At 45.0% G+C, this 22,029-nt stretch overlaps 1 protein-coding gene across 50 annotated transcripts in view; it reads left to right on the top strand.

The window, feature by feature from the left end:
- LOC147708230 (uncharacterized) overlaps window positions 1-22,029 on the top strand; it is a 2,035,583-nt gene that overhangs the window by 1,172,642 nt on the left and 840,912 nt on the right. For 45 of the 50 annotated variants that reach the window (XM_086926979.1, XM_086926974.1, XM_086926953.1 and 42 more), the window contains 2 exons: window positions 391-435; window positions 20,428-20,457. In XM_086926979.1, the coding sequence (XP_086783105.1) occupies window positions 391-435; window positions 20,428-20,457 (75 nt within the window). The remainder of the gene's footprint in view (window positions 1-390; window positions 436-20,427; window positions 20,458-22,029) is intronic. The other 5 variants (XM_086926970.1, XM_086926969.1, XM_086926963.1 and 2 more) reach the window with 1 other exon arrangement.

Genomic DNA, 22,029 nt, shown 5'->3' with positions numbered 1-22,029 from the left:
CCACACATTTAATTTTTTACATTTTCGGAGACAGGATGTGTTCTACTTTTTGATATCTCTATGTTAATGAGGCACGCTATAAATACTTAACATGATTATGAAGATAGGTCACTGTTTGCACCCAATATTTAAATTCAGTAGAATTGCTAGATGACCAGTTAGCATGAGCGCAATATTTACTACTATCCGCAAGAATCAAACAAGTGCACTCTACGTTATTACAAACTCGAAGAAATAAAACGATTTTCTCTTCCTGTTTTTTGCATTCGAAAATACCTCCAATACATGTGCAGATATTAAATTGATAAAACAACTCTTTTTTCAAGTAGCTGGAACTCTGATTTAAAACAATTCTGTCAAAAAGTAACTCTGTTCTTTTTATTGCACCAGCACCTGCGAAGAAAGTAAACAAAAATGAGAAGACTTCTAAGCCAGGTAAAATAACCAATCTATATCAAACTATTTTCATGAAGAAAGACATGCAAAAGAATAACGTTGATTTTTTATTGGCAGCTCTTTTGTAAAAGCAATGAAAACAGAGAGAAATGTAATATATGTAAATGTACTTAAGTATTTGCACAAAATGAATACAAGGATGCTCCAAACTGTACACCTATTAATTATTCACAGTAACACAATCTGTGTGAATTGTTTAACAACGTAATCTGATTCGTTAATTGCAAATCACTGTTTTTAATTTCCTCCATACCGTACGAGTACGAATGCACAATGGGAAATGTGGTGATCACTCATTGGTATTGGACCAACAACAGTGATAAGGAAGGTCAGGCTCGGGGTATTACCAGTAAGTTAATGTATTATTACCCCTGCAGCAGCCTCCCTCATCATAGTCCTAAAACCTTAAACGGTACCAAGCAGCTACACTTCACATCTATAAAACAACTTGGGGCCACATTACACAATAAGCGTATTTTCATTGTTTGTGCTAGGCGCACTTTTAACCCCTTCACTGCGGCTGCTATTCCGCCGCAGTGCTAAGGGGGAGGCGGGGCCGCGCGGCGGTCCCGTTCTCGTGACGGAACTGCTCCGTCACGGCACGCGGATGAGCTGTGCTTGTGACGGAACGGTTCCGTCGCGGACCCACCGTGCTTCAGAACATCAGCGCAGGCGCGGAATTCGTACCGCGCAGGCATGGCGAGCGGGCCTTGACGGAATCGTTCCGTCACCAGCACAGCCCACCCGAGGCTTGTGACGTAACGGTTTCGTCATGAGCATGGGAGGGGTTAAAAAAGTGTGCCCGGCGTAAACAATAAAAATGCGCCCTATTAGGATGACTGTGCTGCCCCCAGGGCAGCCGTGAACTTGTGCTGGCCTTGGTTCAGCGCATTCAGCTGAAAAAGGGAACAACTGTTTTACAGCTCTCTGTTTTTACAGTGCAGACGGCAAACCTCCTGCACTTTAAAGGGGATTGAAAAACCCCTTGCATGCAGGTGTGGAGCACTGTCAGTGCGCCTCCTTACAGATTCTTTCCCTTTGCCCCCACGTCTGTAATATGGTGTGGGTGCAGAGGCCCCATGCAATAAAGGTAACGCACTTTATGTGCACCAGCCTTATCGGTATAACATTAGGGACCGCACAAGTGTCTGTGGCCTCTTCTGTAATACGAATATGCCCCAGGGGCGGGCAATGCGGGCACAAACGCCTGTTGCGTCCCTGGGTCACTTTCTGGAATACGACAGTGACCTGCAGGGCACAAACAACCAGAGGCATGCCTCAAAAACGTCTGAACAAATGCACCCACAGGCCTGTGACTGGCACAAATATGGTAGAGCCAAAAAGCCTAAGTAGAAGGGTTAACCAATTCTCATAGGGTTCTTAAAGAAAATGCAAATGCCTCCAGCTGGACAAGAAGGTGGAAAGTACTAGATCCAGCAGGAAGCCAAGGTGCTGTAAAGAATCTGACTGCCTGAAGTGGTCCTGTAGGGGAAGTCAGGCTGTATTAAGGATGCATAGATGAAGGGGAGCGATTAGGCATTTACATGTTAATGGAGAAGGATAGGGAATTTGGAATCTGTGGGGAAGGCAGAGAGTCCTCATTATAGGTTAATAATGGCAACCACTAATTATTTCTCATACAGCACTTTGTACATTGCTTGGGCACCTTCTAAATACTATAAATACCATGAGCTGCTGTGCCCCAATTTAACAGCACTCAATTTACTAAACATTACATGATGGAATGCTTAACTGGCTCTGCTGGGATTCAAGTTCTTAACCTGCAGATCACAATATCTTTGCAGACAATGTGATCTCAATGATCCGGAAAGATTGATACAGCTGGAATTGTTGTTAGAAGTTCTGATGCAGAGATGTTTGAAGCACTAGGTTTTATGCTGCTTTGTGAATTACAAGAGACCCCTGGGTGAAGTTGATCTGGGCATGGCCTTAGAGTTTAGTCTGAGACGGTTTGCTTATGCATTTTTTAACTTTTAACTGTCATACATTTGACTCATGTTGCTGAATTGACTTCCCAAGAAAAGCAGATATCAAAGTCAGTTTCCACAAACAAAAATGGAGAACTGTCATCACATCTTTATATATGAACCAAAAAGTGTTTAGCATGACAAGAGCATGATTAGCTGATACTATGAAATTTGAGTTTTCTTAGTAATAGTTCTCAGAAAGGGAAGGAATCTGCTAATGTAGATGATGAGGCGCTTCTCTCAGGTGCTTGAACTGGGCTGTCAATTCTCACACATTCACATTGAAAAGTCATGTATAAATGTGAAATAGGTTGGAATTGTTGCAAATGAGTGTAAATTCCGCTGTTTATTGGGTTGCAATTCTTTAAGGCACATAACTTGTAGGGTTGTATGCGTGAAAGGAATGATTGGTATAATGAATGTTGAGAACCAACACGATTTTAATGTATAGCTGTGTGTCATCAGCCTGCTAATGACTATAAAGAGAGCCCTATGAATTTCACGCGGATGTCCTCACTTTATGTTAATAAAGGCAGCCACTCATTGCTCCTTATATAGCACTTTGTTTAACTTCTGAATACTTTAACTAACATGAGCTGCTGGGTCCTAAGTTAATGGCACTCAATTGACTTAACATTAAATGATGGAATGCTGAACTCGTCCTGCTGGGTTTCAAATTCCTGACCTGCAGATCACAACAAATGTTTGCAGTCGATGTATTCCCCCTGATCCAGAACTGTTGTTACTGCCAGAAAGCTGTTCTCAAAGGGGTTGTGATTAGGAGCAAGGAAGTTTGCAATATCTCTAGTAGGATCTGTTGGGGAGGGGTCATCATTGTCAATAATGCAATAGATACCATCTGCGACTGAATTATATCTACTTATATGTTAGATCAGGCTCTGAGTCCTGTTAGTCATGAAAGAGGATGGGCCTGTCACCCTAGGTATTTAACTGAATAGAACGTTTTTTCATGGATATTTCAAAGAATGGATAATTAGACCGAAGATGCAGACATAGTCTGGATTACGAATGGGGTTTTTGAATAGCAGAAACCTTGTGTGCGGAATCATCTGCTAATGTTAAAGCTGGGGGTGAGTTTGCCTGTCAATGTGTGGTTCAGAAAAGGGGGTGGTGAAGGACAGAGTATCTGAATTAAGCAGAACACTCGTACCCAGTCAACAGATCAGGGCTTGATCCACCATCGTTTTTTAGCTCACTGCACCATCCCAGCTCAGAACCTGGCTACATGCAAATTAGTCTGTCCCTGGCCCAGTGCATCATGGGAACAGGGCAGACCAAACTACCAAGCCAATTCTTTTACTGGAAAGGAAACAAGCTTCCGGGGACCGGTTTCTGGTATTACAGCCGTCTTCGGCCCGGCTTGCTTGAATCCTGATGGTGCAGTGAGCAAGGGACTCATGTCTGAGCATACCCTTCCACGCTTATGGTGGACAAAACGATTCAGAAAAGGGGGTGGTGATGGACAGAGTATCTGAATTAAGCAGAACACTTGTACCCAGTCAACAGATCAGGGCTTGATCCATCACCGTTTTTTAGCTCACTGCACCATCCCAGCTCAGAACCTGGCTACATGCAAATTAGTCTGTCCCTGGCCCAGTGCATCATGGGAACAGGGCAGACCAAACTACCAAGCCAATTCTTTTACTGGAAAGGAAACAAGCTTCCGGGGACCGGTTTCTGGCATTACAGCCATCTTCAGCCCAGCTTGCTTGAATCCTGATGGTGCAGTGAGCAAGGGACTCATGTCTGAGCATACCCTTCCACGCTTATGGTGGACAAACGATTCAGGAAAGGGGGTGGTGATGGACAGAGTATCTGAATTAAGCAGAACACTCGTACCCAGTCAACAGATCAGGGCTTGATCCATCACCGTTTTTTAGCTCACTGCACCATCCCAGCTCAGAACCTGGCTACATGAAAATTAGTCTGTCCCTGGCCCAGTGCCCGGGACAGACCCCGATTTTTGCTATATGATGACATTGCACTTATTTTCGGTTTTAAATGTATTATTGTTTTTATACCCTTAAAATGCCAAATAACGTTAAGCTCCACGGTGCAACACAGATAATACAAACATTAACATTAAAACATATTCATAATCAGACCTAGCACGGCTTCAAGTAACTCTGACCCAGGAATAAAACTATATACATATAAACAAAAAAGTAAACCTTATCACAAGGAAAACAATTAATACAGCAATACAATGACCAGCTATCATCAGTGCATTATTTGTAAAAGGATAAATGCTGGTACCAAAAGCTCTTCTCAGAAGCACACAGTCAGTCCTATTAAATGTCGGCGGTCCAAATATCAAGGCTGTGTATTCTTGAATCCACCTTAAACATCTTTAATCCACTGCCAGACACTTCTTGCCACTTCATCTCTTTCTTGCAGGGTTCTGTGTTCTCTCTTTTTGAACGTTTTTCTGTCTTTCTCTTCCTCCTTCTTTACCCTATGTGTGTTTTTCTCTGACTTGCTCTCTGTAAATGCCTGATGAAGAAAAATAAGGACTGGTCCTCAGAAAAGGGTGCTGGTGGACCCCACTGGCAACCACCTGCTCAGACTAATGTGAAACATTTAACTCCACCCACTTTACTAATCAATAGACTGGTAACTGAACAAATCTCTCAAAACATTGGATAAGGGGTTGTCTCAACTCGGAGTGAACCCTACATCAATGATAATAAAAGCACATGGGGGCACTGATTTCAGCAGACACTACAGCAATGAAATCCGTACTACATCTGCAACCTGTCAAACACCTAAAATAAAACAATTTCCAAACAGAGAAAGTCAGTCAAAGTCAAATTTCAATAAAATCAACTAACTTGAAATTCACTTGGTTAATCTCTGAACAGTTGTAACATTCAACAGCATGTTACAGTTTACTTTCCCATGGCTTAACATACCTGGCTTACATTGTCCTCGTGCATTGTAACATAAGATGGTAATAAAAACTCCATGTGTTCTGCATGTCACATACACATCGGTATTTTATGGAGTGTTGTTATAACAACGGTCCATTTGTCCTTGGATGAGGTTTGACAAAGGTGCTCTCATCATTTTTATGTTTGAGTTACTTCTGGTCCATACATCACTGCTAGCTTCGCAAGCCTTGCTCTTCTGTTTTCAATCGCCAGCAGCACATTTCCTTCAGCCACGCCACCGGACTCCACTGGACCGACCACAGCTGCGTCCACTTCAGCTTCAGAAAAACTACGACCCACCACCACCCGCAACAGGTCCCCCGCCGAAGCTGGAGCAAGATCACCTCCGAGCAGCTCACCGCCTCCCTCAGCCAGAACACTCCGACCAGCACAACGGACCACAACGAAGCAGCCAGCAACCTCACCAAGTGGCTGACCACCTGCGCGGATGACCTTGCACCACTAAAGAACCCTCCCAGCAGACCCGGCAGCAAGAAAACCCCCTGGTTCACCAACGAACTCAGGGAATCCAAGAAGAACTGCCGCACCCTCGAGAAAGCCTGGCAGCTCGACCATACCACAGACAACAGGACCGCCCTCAAGCACGCCATCCGCAAACACCATCAGCTGATCCGCGCCACCAAGAGGACGGCACTCAAAGAACGACTGGACAACAACACCCACGACAGCAAGGAACTCTTCAGCATCGTCAAAGAGTTCTCCAACCCCAGCGCCGGAAACAACGACATCACTCCCTCGCAAGACCTCTGCAACTCACTCGCCTCATTCTTCCACCGCAATATCGCCGACATGCACAACAGCTTCGACGCACAGACCACGCACCCTACCACCGAACCAGCGCCCGCCACCACCACCCTCTGCAACTGGACCCCGATGAGCACCGCAGACACCACCCACACGATGAACTCCATCCACTCCTGATCACCAACCGACCCGTGCCCACACCACATCTTCAACAAAGCTGACGCCACCATCGCACCCCATCTCAGAGACACCATCAACTCCTCCTTCCACACCGCCACCTTCCCGGAGAGCTGGAAGCACGCCGAGCTGACCGCCCTCCTGAAGAAACCAACGGCGGACCCCACCGACCTCAAGACCTCCGTCCCATCTCACTCCTTCCTTTTCCGGCCAAAGTCATTGAGAAGACCGTCAACAAACAGCTTGCCGCCTTCCTCGAGACGAACGGATCCCTCGACCCCTCGCAGTCCGGGTTTTGGGCCAACCACAGCACCGAGACCGCCCTCATCGCCGCCACCGACAACATCAGAACCCTGATCGACAACGGGGAAACAGCGGCCCTCATCCTCCTGGACCTCTCTGCAGCATTCAACACCGTCTGCCACCGCACCCTAGTCGAGCGCCTCAGCAACGTCGGAATCCGAGAGAAAGCGCTGGAGTGGATCATCTCGTTCCTCACTGGAAGAACCCAGAGAGTCCGCCTCCCTCCGTTCAGATCCGAGGCCACCGAAGTCATCTGCGGCGTACCACAAGGATCTTCACTCAGCCCAACCCTCTTCAACGTCTACATGAGCCCCCTCGCTGCCATCACACGCCAGCACAACCTCAACATCATCTCCTACGCCGACGACACCCAGCTCATCCTCTCCCTCACCAACGACCCCACCACCGCCAGAGCCAACCTACACGAAGGGATGAAAGACGTCGCAGACTGGATGAGAAACAGCCGCCTTAAACTGAACTCAGACAAGACGGAAGTCCTCATCCTGGGATCATCACCCTCCACCTGGGACGATTCCTGGTGGCCCCCGGCCCTGGGCACTGCTCCCAAACCAACGGACCACGCACAAAACCTGGGCTTCATCCTGGACTCCTCCCTGTCAATGACCAGACAAGTCAACGCCATCTCATCCTCGTGCTTCAACACCCTGCGCATGCTCCGCAAGATCTTCAGATGGATCCCACGGAAACCAGGAAGACCGTCACCCAGGCACTTGTCACCAGCCGACTAGACTACGGGAACATCCTCTACGCCGGAACCACAGCCAAACTTCAAAAAAGACTCCAACGCATCCAGAACGCCTCCGCACGACTCATCCTCGACATCCCCCGACACAGCCACATCACCGGACACCTGAGAGACCTGCACTGGCTCCCCGTCAGCAAGAGAACCAAGTTCAGACTCCTCACCCACGCACACAAGGCTCTCCACAACCAGGGCCCCAAGTACCTCAACGACCGCATGACCTTCTACACGCCCACCCGCCAGCTACGATCGACCAGCCACGCACTCGCCACCGTACCACGCATCCGCAGAGCCACCGCCAGAGGAAGATCCTTCTCCTACCTGGCAGCCAAGACTTGGAACTCCCTCCCCACCCACCTTCGGGGAACCCAAGACCATCTCTCCTTCAGGAAGCAGCTCAAGACCTGGCTGTTCGAGCAGTAACCTACCCCCTCCCCCAGCGCCTTGAGACCCTCCCGGGTGAGTAGCGCGCTATACAAATGCCGTGATTGATTGATTGATTGAATCGCCCCCCTACCTGACCTGTTGGATATATATCGGCATGATGGCCCTTTAGAGAGAAAATCACTCTTCTCCACACGGCTAAACTGAACTGTAACTTCACCAGCCCTAAAATATAAAAGAACGTGAAAGGCTCATCTCGACAACCTGCATAGAATATTCCAATAGACATGTGCCTGTGGAGCTGCAGTATACTCGACAGCCAGGCCTCTTTTTATTCCTAGGTCACACGGAAATGACTGCGTGGCCTTTGGCTCCGCCTATTTCAGTGTGGGTCATTTTTTATCCATCCAGTTTTTCAAGGGGTAGGGGAAAAGTACAGGTTATTTCATCTAATAATAATGTCTGGGGACTTTGGCTGCATTAGCAGCTAAGCCTCATTCCCCATTTGATTTTTGACAGGGGACAGTATGTAGTGCAGTGCTCCCCTTGCCATAAAAAACGCCCCCTTCTCCCCTGTCCTCTTCCGCACTCAACACACAGGTTGGTACCCACATATTTTGATAGCCTTCTCTGAGCAGGTGGTACATGGTTAAATATATGTGTTAAAACACAATGGAACTAGGAATCCCAAGTAGTTTTAAAACTGGAAAATGTGTTCTCACAAGTTAGTTACCAATTCCATTAGGGTGTTACTCTTAATTGCACAGTACTGGCATATATTTAGATCATGGTAACCCGAGTATCATTCAACTTGTAATAGGGCCTATTGGCAGATGTCTATGGCGCTTATTGATGAAAGGGCCGTTTACTCATTCTGGAGCTTTTCTAGAGACACGCTCAGATGGGTCTTCTAAGCAGTATCAAAGTGTGAATTGGACAGAATCATTAGTGCACAGTCAATTTAGAAGCACCACTCCCTGATACATAATGACTAATGGACAATTAAGGAAGGTTTGTTAAGTTTATTACAGAGCCAAAAAACGAACATAAACACACCTCAAAACGAATGTATAAAAATACAGCTTAAAGTCAAATCCAGACACCCAATTCAAACGGTGCAACATGAGCAAAACTATTAACTCAAGAAGGAGGATACAGCCAATCAAGAAGCAAGTCCAAATTTCCATGCATGGACAATTGGTGAATGAAAAGCATCTAAATCAATCCCTACTCTATCACTAAGATGACATCCCTACGTTAATGAGTATGCAGTTCAAATCAGGAGGAAAAGTGTCAGTCGTGGCATCCTCCTAAGAAGTCTCTCTACCGTTGAGATGGGTTTAGTAGCAGAAAGCCACCATCACAAGAGAAAGATCTCGTTCTGGGATGCTCCATCTCCAAAGGCAAGGAAGATGTGGTCTCCATCCCTAATTCAAACAACCAGTTATTTCCTCAATGGGTAAAGTCGTGAGCGTTATTTTCCAAGGTGTTCTCATTATACATCCTTTGCAACAATTCCTCCTTGATCTTGTGCCTTCTTTTGTGTGCAACCAAATTCTTTCCTTTATCGCACCTTGCCTAGCTGATTAAAAAAACATTATTTTGTCTAAAGAATGCTTCTCCACCTAAAATGCAAAACGTGAGAAAGAACATATTCCACAATGCACATGAAATTCAGAACGTTAATCCTAAAGTGAGAGTTTGTCAGGAGTTGCATTTCAGGCCTCCAGCTTCAGCTAACACAAGAACGTATCATTTAAGCGTTACAAGTTGCAAATCGATATTTTATCTTGACTAGTACATTTACCAAATCATAGAAAGTATTAATATTAAACAAATTTAGCACATGAATAATGTCAAACTTCACAACACAGCTTCTCCATGTTAGGGTTTTCTGCTAGTTACATTTATTTTCTACCTTAACTTTTCATACTTACTACTTGTCAGTAAACTAAAATATGTCACATAGATACGTTAACATGGTTCACAATTCTAGCACTCGCAATTACACAAGACGCAATTATATGCAGGTGCTCACTATATGTGATTACGATGCACCCCTACAAATTTGCAAAATGCATTAAAAATCTCCACTCTATAATTGATTAAAGGTATCATTAATACACTCATTTTTAAGGGCTATAGCTCCATGAGTGGGGCGACAATGAAGGTACCTCACTTAGGGTCTCAACATACCTTCAGGCCACCCTGTTGAACTGTTTTGCAGCGGAGGCATATTTTGAGGCAAAACCAGAGGTTGCTCACATTTGAAGTGGTTACGAAAAATATCCAGCACGGAATGGCTAAACCAGACTGGGAATTAATGTGCTCTTATCATATCAAAAAAAGTATATTTTAGTCCCTCTGGTGCCTATGAGACTTCATTGTTATGTTTTGCTTTCTTTAAATATGCCTAACATAGCATAAAAAGCAAATCATGACACAACTGTCACACCGTTTTCTGGAGGGTATGATACAACCAAGCATGCCTAAACCATCCATGCCTCAGCAACCCGGTCTGAACTATGACAGCATCTTTACCAAGCTTGCCTTTACCACGCATGCGTTTACAACGAATTTCATTGTAAAGGCATGATTGCTAAAGTGATATGCGTGGTAAATGGTAGAAGTCCCAGCCCAACTGCCCTGTGCTCTATCTCCAGATACCCCAGCCCTGGAATCCACCCAGCCCTTAAAACTACCCTGACCACTCACCCTAAACCTTAACAATCAGTCCCTGCCCCAAAATCTGTGCCTACCCCCCAGCCTGAGCCCTAAAACCCTGCCCCCTGCCCAGAAACTGCCCTGAGCCCTAAAATTGGCCCACCCTTAAAACTACCCCGCCCCCCACCCCACCATGAGCCTAAAAACCGACCCGATCTGCCCTTAAAACTGCCCTTTTGTCTCCCCTGCCGCAAGTTCTTAAACCCTGCCAAAAACGAATCTGCTCCCTCCGCCCTGATCCCTAAAACTGACCCTCGCCTTGCCCTTAAAATTATCCCTGCCAATAAAACTACTCCGACCCCCCCCTGAAACCGCCCTCCCCTTTAACCCCCCCAAACCCAACCCCAGGCCAACTTACCTAGCCATGTCCGGAGCTTCCTGTTCCAATGCTCGCAAGGCTCGCAAGGCTTGAGGTAGAGAGTTCCACAATTTGGCCGCAGTGAATGCGAAGGAGCGTCCTCCCCATCTTGCCTTCCTCATTTTCTTGGGAGTGGCAAGATGTAGGGAGCTAGAGCGTAGAGCTCTCGGCGGCATATAATGTGTTAGTAATGGATGAAGGATTGCAGGGCCAGTTTTCCACATGGCTTCATGTGCAATGCACATAGCCTTAAATTGTATCCTGGCAGCCATGGGTAGCCAGTGAAGCTGTCGAAGGGCTGGCCTTGCAGATTGCCGCCGTGGGACCTGCAGAAGCATCCTTGCTGCGCTATTCTGGACCACTTGCAGTTTGTTTATTCTGGCCTGCGGGGCTCCTAGATACAAAACATTTCCATAGTCCAGCCATGACAGTATAAGGGCCTGGACCATTATTCTTCTTGCTTCAAAAGGAAGAAGGGGAATGATTTTGCGGAGCATTCGTAGCAGCCCATAGCAGGTTGATGAAAGCATAGTGGCCTGGTGTCCGAAATTGAGAGAGTTGTCAAGCCAGACGCGTAAGCTCTTTATGTGTGACTTTGGGGAGGGAGCTGGACCTAGACAGGACAGCCATATGGGAACAGAGATAGAGGGGGAGGAGTTTCCCAGCAACATAATCTCTGTCTTATCGCCATTAAGGCGGAGGTAGGAACATTCCATCCATTTGGCCACTGCTTCAAGGCAGGGAGCCAGCATGCAAGACGGTCCCTTGTCATGGTGGAGAGATACCACCAACTGGGTGTCGTCTGCATAGCTGACAATCCTAATGCCAAATGAATGAATGATCCTCGCCAGTGGCCTCATGTACACATTGAAGAGCGTCGAACTTATGGCCGAGCCTTGTGGAACCCCACATTCCAGAGGTAGACTGGAAGAGGCCACGTCCCCCTCCAAAACCTGGAAGTGGCTGTTGCTGAGGAAGGAGGAAAGCCATGCCAGTGCAGCGCCTGTCACCCCAACACTTTTGAGTTGGTCGGTCAGGATGGTATGATTGACCCTATCGAACGCTGCACTTAGGTCTTAAAGGATAATGGCAGCCGTTCCCCCCTCATCTACCAGCTTCCTCGCTTCTTCAGTTACCATCAGCAGGTCTGTCTCCGTCCCCTGATGTGGCCGAAAGCCAGTCTGCGTGGAATTTAGCAGACTGTTGGATTTTAGATGGTCGACCAAGATGTTATTAATATGTTTCTCCAACAGTTTGCTCAGCCAGGGCAGAAGAGAGATAGGGCGGTAGTTGGAGAGGTTAGATTGATCTAGACTGGGCTTTTTCAATAGTGCTTTAACCATCACACACTTCCACATGGGGTGGACCGTGCTCGTTGATATAGAGGAATTTAGAATCTCTAAGATAGTTGGCCGCACAGAGTCAATGGCCGCCCTGAGATATTGAGGAGGTGCAGGGTCTGACGGAGAACCAGACGATACTCTGCTAATGACCTGGTCTAACATTTCTGCATGCAGAGGGTACAATTGGTCCAGCAGCGGGGCCTTGTCCAGGCCCATGGCCCCAAATTCCTCAGAGAGAGACTGATTGGAGGGGAAGGTGGTGTAGATGGCTTGAATCTTTGCTTGGAAAAATGCAGCTAGTTGATTACAGCATGCCAGGGACCCTTCCTTTGACGGAGGTGTTTGGAGCGGGGTAATCAGGGACTTCGCTATTCGGAAAATCTCCTTTGGAGAGTTAGCAGCTGTGCTAATTTTAGTTGCGTAGAAATGGACCTGAGCAGTTTTAATCTCGCCTTTATAGATCCTAATAGCCTTCCTATAGGTTTCCTTTGTGGGCTGAGTAGGATCCAGTCTCCAGGCCCTTTCTAATTTCCGGCAGGATTGTTTGGAAGCCCTTAGTTGGGAGCTAAACCAAGGGGCTGCGTTTTTCCTGATTTGTTTCTGAACAATGATCTTGGGGAGAGTTCTATCTAGAGTGTCCTGAATCCAGTTATTAAAATTGTGATTTGCTACCTCAGTATCGGTACCCTTTGGGGGCTTTGAGGCCTCTAGGGCCAATTTCCATTTCGTCAAGGGCAGCCTACACCATTTCCTGTCCAAAACTACCGTAGGATGCTGAGCATATGGGGAAATCCTAGTAACCCAAAATAAGGGAATTAAGAAATGATCCAACCAGGGCAGGGGAATAGGATCCCGGGAGCTAAGGTTATCTAAGTTACTAAAGACTGGGTCCAGGAGATGGCCTTTGCCATGCATTGGAAGAAAACACTTTTGACCAAGACCCAACGCCTGAAGGCTGGAAAGAAGATTAGTAGCTATGGGATTTGACTGGTCCTCTAGATGTATATTAAAATCCCCCAGTGCTGTGAAATTTGCCATCGCCAGTACCCGTTCTGCGGCCATATCAATAAGTTTGGGGATAAATTGTTTCAGTGCCTCCGGAGGGCGATAGATCAGTAGGCCGGAAATGGTGTCGATGGAGGAGAAGTCAATTGAGAATTTTAAGCTTTCACAGTCATCCAATGATGAGGGTAGCAATCGACATTTATAGGTATCCTTATAAATGATTGCCAAACCTCCACCTCTACCCGACCCCCGATCCGCTCTGCAGATTTCGTAACCTACGGGAAGGGCTCGAATAATGATGGGGTCATTTCCGGTTTGCGGCCATGTTTACGTCAGAAACAAGACGTCCAATTTATACTCATCAATTAGGAGTGCTATTTTGGTACAGTGTCTTGGAAGAGATCTACAGTTCAAAAGAGCCATATTACGCTGTATAGTGGAAACAGGGTCTTTGTCCAGATGGCCTGAAGGCTTGAAGTGCCGGTGACAGTAGCGACAGTATAGAGGGGTTTTAGCGGGATTTAAGGAATGACGACATTCTGTTTTCCCTCTTGGCCTTAGCCCATATAAAGTTGAAGAGCTGTATTTTATTGGGCTTCTTGTGCGGGGACCAGGTATTGTGGCCCCTGGACCCGGCCGGGCGCAGAGGGGCTTGCCTTCGTCGCGCCATTGGCACGCCCGCTGCGCGCGTCCGCTGCGCGGCCAAGAGGGAGTATTACTCACATTCAGGCAGGGGTGGGAGTGGCCGGACGAATAGCGCGGCAGTCCTGGGCTTCCCCCAAGATGGCGGCCAATCTAGCTCTTCCCCGCAACAGCACCTACTGGGCTGCACGGAAGAGCGAGGTCAAGTGAGGAGGAGCGCGAGGAGGTGAGCGCACAGCAAGTACAAATAAAAACAGTACACCAAAGTTAAAAATTCCAATAAATGATTCTCCCGGCTTCTGCCTCAGGAGATCTTCGTGCAGTTCAATCAATTCTGTGCACGCGGGTGAAAAGCGCGTCTTAAATGCAGGCAGGGGTGGGAGTGGCCGGACGACTAGCGCGGAAGCCCCGGGCTTCCCCCAAGATGGTGGCCAATGTAGCTCTTCCCCGCAACAGCACCTACTCGGCTGCACGGGAGAGCGAGGTCAAGTGAGGAGGAGCGCAAGGAGGTGAGCGCACAGCAAGTACAAATAAAAACAGTACACCAAAGTTAAAAATTCCAATAAATGATTCTCCCGGCTTCCGCCTCAGGAGATCTTCGTGCAGTTCAATCAATTCAACATGAGGAGTCCTGAAGCTGTGGATTTTGACCTGGAGTACAGTGCTTACAGTTGATAGGTTGGAGGAGTGAACCCTGACACCCTTTGAAGTACAGAATGGGCTGAGTACAACCCCCAGGTCATCATGTTCATGGGAGGAGCACTCTTCCCCACACCCAAGGCCATTTGTCCCCTGTCTGGAAGGAATTCACATCACACCACAGGAGAGCCATTAACAGTCATGGGAATCTAGAGACGGGCAGAAAGGAATGCTTGTTTTAGACAGGAAAATGCCAACTTTCTAAAAGTGGGATGGGTTTGCTCAGACGTGAGTCCCATGCTCTCCACACCACTGGAGTCAAGCTATCCTGGCTGAAGACGGCTGATAGCCAGAAACTGGTCCTAGGATGCTTGATTCCGGTCCAGTAAAGACATGGCTTGGCAGTTCGGGCTGGACTGTTCCCATGAGGCACAGGGTCAAGGCTGATTTGCATATGGCCATGTCTGAACTGTGGTGGTGTGGAGTGCAAACAAACGATGGATTTAGGCCCAGATCTCTGTACTGGGGTGAATGTATGACATTGTTCTGCATTCTGTCCATCAACTGTTGTTTTTTCAACTTTTTAAAAGCAGCAGTTTTAGAATAGTAATTTAAAATCCGAAATTACTAATAAAGAGAGAATTAAATTACCATTCAGATAAGTGGAAGAAGTATTTCGTAATCTGCTTCCAAACTGAGTTGTCACTTTTTAAGTGTACTAAGGTAACCCAGTGTTACTCTCTGGGAGACGTAGCCATCCTGCAGTAAAAATAACTCTAGGAGTTTTTCTCTGCCAAAAATATCAAAAACTTAACTACGCATGTCCTTCCTTTAAATACTTTATACCCTTCTGATGAGCCTTTAGAGCCTTGTAAGACTAAAAGGGAAAGCTTGAGCCTTGCAAAAGGATTATTTTGCCAGGATGAAATAGCAGTTTAAAACTGCACTATTGGCTGTTGTGGCTGGCTTGAGGCATGTTTTACACTGCTACTTTAGTGACTGGTACTATTAGTGTAGCTTTTAATTTACAGGCCCTGGAAAGATATAGCATCATTTACTAGGGCATTTTAAGTACTTTAATGTGCCAATTAGGTGTACACCAAATTGCCATGTTTGGATGAATGAAACTCAAAGTTCAAAATTCAATATTTGGATCGAGAGTTTCAAAAATATCGAAATACTGTCTATTAAGGCTCAATTGTAACCAAAACTCATTGTAAGTAAACAGCACGGTTGACCAGTCTCAAGAGACCTATAATGGATGCATAGCAAGGGAAATGACCTTAACAATGTTGGCTCAGCCACACGTGCCATTCCCAAACAAGCCAAACCATGCTTGCTTTACCCACACATATGCCTTAACAACGCACATGCATGCTTAAGGCAATGTGCAGTCTAGATGCTGAGCGGATGGGCAGGAGAGCAAGACAGGAAGAGGAAGGATGATCAGGAACAAAGCGAGGATGTGGTGAGGTAAGTGGGGCTGGGTGTTGGGAGGGTGTTGGTTGGGTTTTCATGATGGGGCTAGGTTTTTGGACTCAGGAGGGGGTTGGGTTGTTTTTTGGGGCAGGGAGCAGTTTTAGGTCTCAGGGTGGGGGGGCTGGTTCGGGTTTACTTTAGGGATGTAGGGGACAGTTTTTAGGGATGGGGCTGTGGTTGGGTAGTGTTTGGGGAGTGAGTTTAATTCTTAGGGCTCATCACAGGGGGGAAAGGGATAGTTTACACTGCAGGGGGGAGGGGTATGATCTTTAGCATGCATGTCCATTACCCACCATGTCTATACCACAAAATTACCTGGTAACGGCCTGTGTGATGAAGACGTGGTCATGGTAGAGACTGCATGGTAAAGGCATGCGTTGTTTAAGCGTGTGTTTTATCATCATACAACCAGATAGCAACAATCAAGATTGGATGTAACTTGAATGCTGTGGTTTCCCCCCCGATCATGATTTATGGAGGGTTGTTGCTTAGGCACTCTGTTTGGTTGACGACAATGGAGAGGATTTATGGATAGGAATGTCTTTATAGAGGATATATTTTGAAATGGGTCGGTATAGCTAATTCTCCCAGGAAGAAATGAAGTGTGAAAAGTCAAAATCCCTAAGACCCGGGGCAGCCATCTAAAGAATAGTGATTACATCACTGGTTCAGACTCATCAAGGTTTTATGCATGAATACGAAAACCTTTAAGCTATTTTAATAGTGAAGGTTATACAATTCTAAAATGCAATTGATGTTAATTTTCTTTAATTTATTAAATGCTGCAAGAATGAGGTGTCTATGCTAGCAACCGCAACTTTTAAACCAAATATGTGACTTTTAAACTGATCTATACACAAACATGCCTCTAAGCTAATTTGGTAGACACACCAGGTAAGTTTATACTTTCTATAGAAACAGGCATTGAAACAGATCTTTTTCGCAAATCCACAGACAGAAACAATACGCTTCTTTACACAAGTTTCCATCAAGGTTCCCTAAAACAACATTTACCCACATCACAGATGTTACGGGTGAGAAGAATTACCTCTAACCCCTTGCTCATTGAAACAAGACTAGAAGAAATGGGAAGAAGGTTCAAAGAAAGAGGATATCCAGAAGGAATAATCCAAGAAGCCAAAAGAAAAGCATAAACAACACCAAGCGAAAAACTACTAACATAAGTCAAACAACCACAAAAGGACAAGATGGTCCTTGTATCTAAGTTTTCCACACTCAGCACAGCGTTCAAGAGAATCGTTTTAAGACATTGGCCAATCTTAACAGCTGAACAAGACTTTGGAACCACCTTTAAGGATCCTCCCATTTTTGCATACACTCGCAGTGCAAACCTAAAAGAGATCCTCAACAAAAAAACACACCCAAAAAGTAATTACAAGGGCACCCAACCGTGCATGAACTGCGGTAATTGCAACTGCATTATTAGGGGTACCTCCATCAACCACCCCATGAGAGGGAATGAAATACAACTAAAAGTCAACGCAACATGTGACACGCAAAATGTCATTTATCTGATCAAATGCCCGTGCGGCAAGATATATGTCGGTAAAACGGAAAGGAAGGTAAAAATTCGTATTAAAGAACACAAGTCTAACATCAGGACACAAACGTCAAGTCCAACGTGGCAGTACATTTCACTGAATCGAGACACAACATCTCCCAACTAAAATTTCTAATATTGGAAGTTGTCGAAAAATGTGAAGGCACCAACAACAACAAAGAACTACTCAAGAGAGAAATGACATGGATTTTTAAACTTCAGTCCATGAAACCCATGGGACTGAATGATCGGCTGGAATGTTCCTGCTACCTGTAAAGCACCTATTCCTGGTGTTTTTCTGCCGTCTACAGACATTCCTGATGTGCTGCGACCTATACACCTTTTTATTGTATCTGTTCATTTATTTTATTTTTATTTTACTTCATTTTCACATTTTGTGATTACCATTTTCCTTTTGTTCCCATCGCTGGTATCGAACCCCCACATGTGCACACTTCACCCTCCCAACATGGCCGCTTCATAAGTCCTACGTCTATATTAACCACACCATCCCAGGGCGCAACCCACTCATTTCCGGGTTTCACGGGAGAGACGAACGTCGGAGTAATCCATTGAAGTCACCGAGCACACTAACCAAGGTAAATGCGTCGAGACTATATTTACATGTTCCGCATAGGCGCCTAAGATGCGCAATGGAATATGAATCCAGCCCACCGTGACTCTACTAACGTCTATAATCATTATTATTATTATTATTTTTCCAGACACGTCATACGCCGAGAGCACGTAAGCGAACAATGACACTCTGATCGTTTGATGTACACGCGTGTGTAATCACTTAAATCACTTCGTAGCACCTTGTTAGTTCTACCACCAGCCACTACGATCTATTTCACTTAGCACACCACCATGTAACATGGACTTTAAGCACACGGTAACATCGACTTTAAACACACCGTGACTGAGCCGTTCACCCCATTCACTTACCCGACCTGCATGCAACGCTGAAGTAACCTTGCAAATATGATCCCACCCTTAGTGTTATATGCTCTGTCTTTGTTTACAGAAGCTCCCCGATGAAGGGTACAAGACCCGAAATGCATTGGAGCAGTTTTTTGAAAGTATCTAAAATGTAAAACATGAACGGAATGGATTACAAATTAAAAATGATGCACCAATAAATTGCGACAATTGGTTACACTGTGGAGGTTTATTGTATAAACACCAACGGTGTGCACGGAATGCAGGGACGTCACCAAGGTAACATGGTGACACATTGAACAGAAGTTTATACTTTCCCCATGAGTTCTTTTAATGTCTCAGTGGACGCTCAACAACACCCTTACTCTGGAGACACATAAAACTAGAATCTCTGACTTGGAGGGACTCTCGCCAGCTTTCAATCATGAACCTTGCCGGTAAAGATTATATCCTCAGGCTCATATTTATTCTATCATATAGATCTATATTCACAAAAAAAACAAAGGTTTCAAGGATGTTTTTGTTATGCCCAGATTTCACTCGTACAAAATTAGTGAAATCCAGCAGGTAAAGTTACCTGAGATCAGTGATGTCACTAACCATGTCATGAGTGATGTAATATGTGAGGTCATAAGCAGGGCATTGCAGGGGCAAAAGTTATAGTTAGCTCAGGTAACTATAACTGCTTTATTTCTGTGGTTTTGTACAAATGAAATGTAAGCCTACCTATCACGTCCCTGAAACCTTTGATTTTTTTACAGTGAATTTATGTTTATTTTTATTCATTCTATTTCCTAACTATAACATCCCTGTAACCTTTTTTTTTCAGTGAATTTCTAAGGATTTTTAAATTGTACTTCCTAACAGTAACATCCCTTTAACCTTTGTTTTTAGTTAATTGCTATGTTTTTTGAACTAGTAGTCAAGTTTTCAGAGTGGTGGAGAAAGGGAGCATGGCCTCCGGTGACCTCCCAGAAATCTCATTGTGTGAGACTTACTGGAGGTAAAAGGAGGAGTTCCTGTCTCGAAAGGACCCTCAGCATCCAAGGGGACTTCAGCCCCAACTAGTAGTGTGCCAGGAGACATGTTTGCAGAGTGGTGGTGAAACGGGCATGGCCTCCGATGACCTCTCAACAATCCCACTGTGTGGAACTTAGTGGAGGTAACAAGAGAGGTTGTTTGCCACCAAGGATCCACAGCATCCAATCAGCCTTTAGCAAGGCACAATAATATTGGTAAGGTCATGTTGCTTTGTGGAAATATTGCAAGAAATAAATGTTGTTACATCAGTCTGATGCACTATACAAGACATCACTGTAAATCATTTTGTATATAACCTAATTTTTGTAGACGTTGTAGCCATCTATAAAAAATAGCTTAATTTGGTCTTGTAAATACATTTTTGACCAGCTGCCACCATATGGTCCTGCTTTCTTCTGATGCAGGTTTTATGAAAATAAGCTGGCCAAGTATGCAGTTGCTTTGCAAAGACCTGGCCAATATGGTGACCTTTAAATTCAAAACATTTTTATCAGGCCATGTCTCTCTTTGAAGTACAGCAAGTGCGCCTTACTGGATAGGACATATCTAACTTTGCACAAATCTCTTAAACTATGTTGAAGTTTGTTCAAATACTGAAATTTTGAGAAAGCAAAAAAAGACAATATGATGCTTATGTATCAGTTACATTGTTTTTAAAGATTGTTCTGCAGAATTAAGAATTGGAAATAGTATAATACTCGTCAGCTAGATGATTACACTGGATGTGACTCACTTTTCTTTAAACATACCACTAGAGTTAAAGAAAAAACGGGTTTGAAGTCTATTTTTATGAAGTGGCGAGCTAGCATAATTTGTAAAAGCGACATTCAGAGCTAAAAACTGTTCTGTTCTCTTTATTTTAATTTGCAAGTTTAATGCTTCATTGTGTCTTTATGTTTATTCTAGTAACAACAAAGCCAAAATCTAAAGTAATCAGTAAGTAGACTCGATCTAAATATATTTTGTTTTCCTTTTTTGATTTTGCTAATTATGTCTTATATTGGCAACAATTTTAAAGAAAATAGAATTTCTCCCCACTTTCACAAGAGAGAACTAGATTTATTTGCATCAGTGGGGAATTCAGTATAAAAGATATGCAAACCAAAAACTAGGCATTGCTTTCCTGTTCTGAGACAAATTAATGAATAATTACTACGTACAAAGATAACTATCTCCTTAAGTTTTAATAACTGTAGAACTGGGTTAAAATAATTAACTCAAGTGAAGGAGGAGCTCGCACAGCTGAGGTTTTTCAAGGTGATACGTTTTGTACATGTGTAGTGTGCTACAAGAGGAAACACTGTCTGGCCAAGCAGTGTGCAATCCAAGAAACTCGTTCAAAGCTCACTCTGTTGAGAGAGAGCACCTCTGTGCACAACAAGAAGGACCCGTGGGTCTAGTTCATTCAAAACATAAGAGGGTAATGATGATTAAACGACAAATTGTTCATTCGGTATTCACTGTTTATTCAACAGTTGTTGAAATTACTGCTTCATGATTCAATCAACGTAAGATATCCAAAAGTAAATTTCCATCATAAGATAAGTTTTTTCAAAGCAGATTATCACAAATCAGAGTGAGCTTTGTACGAGTTCCTTAAAATAATTAACAACAAGAACAATAATTAGGTGACTCACTCACGTGCCTATTGGTTTAGGAAATCTAACAGAATGCAATAAACTACTCAACTGTCTAGCACATTGGTTCCTAAACTTGTGATTTTCGTGGACCCCAACTAAATCATTGCATGAATCCAAGGACCACAACAAATCATTGTTGGAATCCAGGGACACCCACCATGGCCCAAATTATGAGTCTGGTGGTCCTCCTCGTGGTGGCACAACAGTGGCTGTTCAGCCACCGCTGCGCTATTGATCTGGCCGCCTCATTGCGAGTTGGGACGTCGGACTGCCCTGGGACCAGCGATGCTGCCAGGGAACCTCTGTTTCCTGGCTGTGACACAGCGGGCTTGATGCCACAGTATACTTAGCGGGACAGCCACGATCCCACCAAGCATATTACGAGTTTCCTCTCTGCCATGGTTCCACCACCATGAAAACTGTGGCAGAGAGAAAGAAAGGCAGCCCTACAGGACTCCCTGGTGCCTCACGCCATGTGGATGCATGGAGGGGGGGGGGGGGCACAATATGTGCCCCCTTTATATATTCACCTCAGTTCCAGGATCTGCTTTTGGCGTTCCAATTGCAGTGCACATTTTTAGAGGAACCACTGTGGAGGAGCAAAAATGATTGACAGACAGGAGGAAACTCCTATCTGGCGGATAGCCTCACCGCGGCTTTAGCGCAGTGGGAGCATGGCAGTGGCGTACCGCCCACTCCCACTGCACCAAAAGTTGTAATCGGGCCCTTCTTTTTTACTGGAAGCTGGAGCTACTGGCTTAAGCAGTTTTGATTATTTGAACATCAAAATAGTACACAAAAATACAGAAACAAGCATTCATCAAACAAATACACACATTATTATATATTTTATTTAATTCACAAACAA

The sequence above is a fragment of the Lissotriton vulgaris genome, chromosome 6 (genome assembly GCF_964263255.1).
Source record: "Lissotriton vulgaris chromosome 6, aLisVul1.2, whole genome shotgun sequence".
Taxonomy (NCBI): domain Eukaryota; kingdom Metazoa; phylum Chordata; class Amphibia; order Caudata; family Salamandridae; genus Lissotriton; species Lissotriton vulgaris.
The sequence above is the reverse complement of the archived record's forward strand: the minus strand, read 5'-3'. Positions and strand labels throughout refer to the sequence as shown.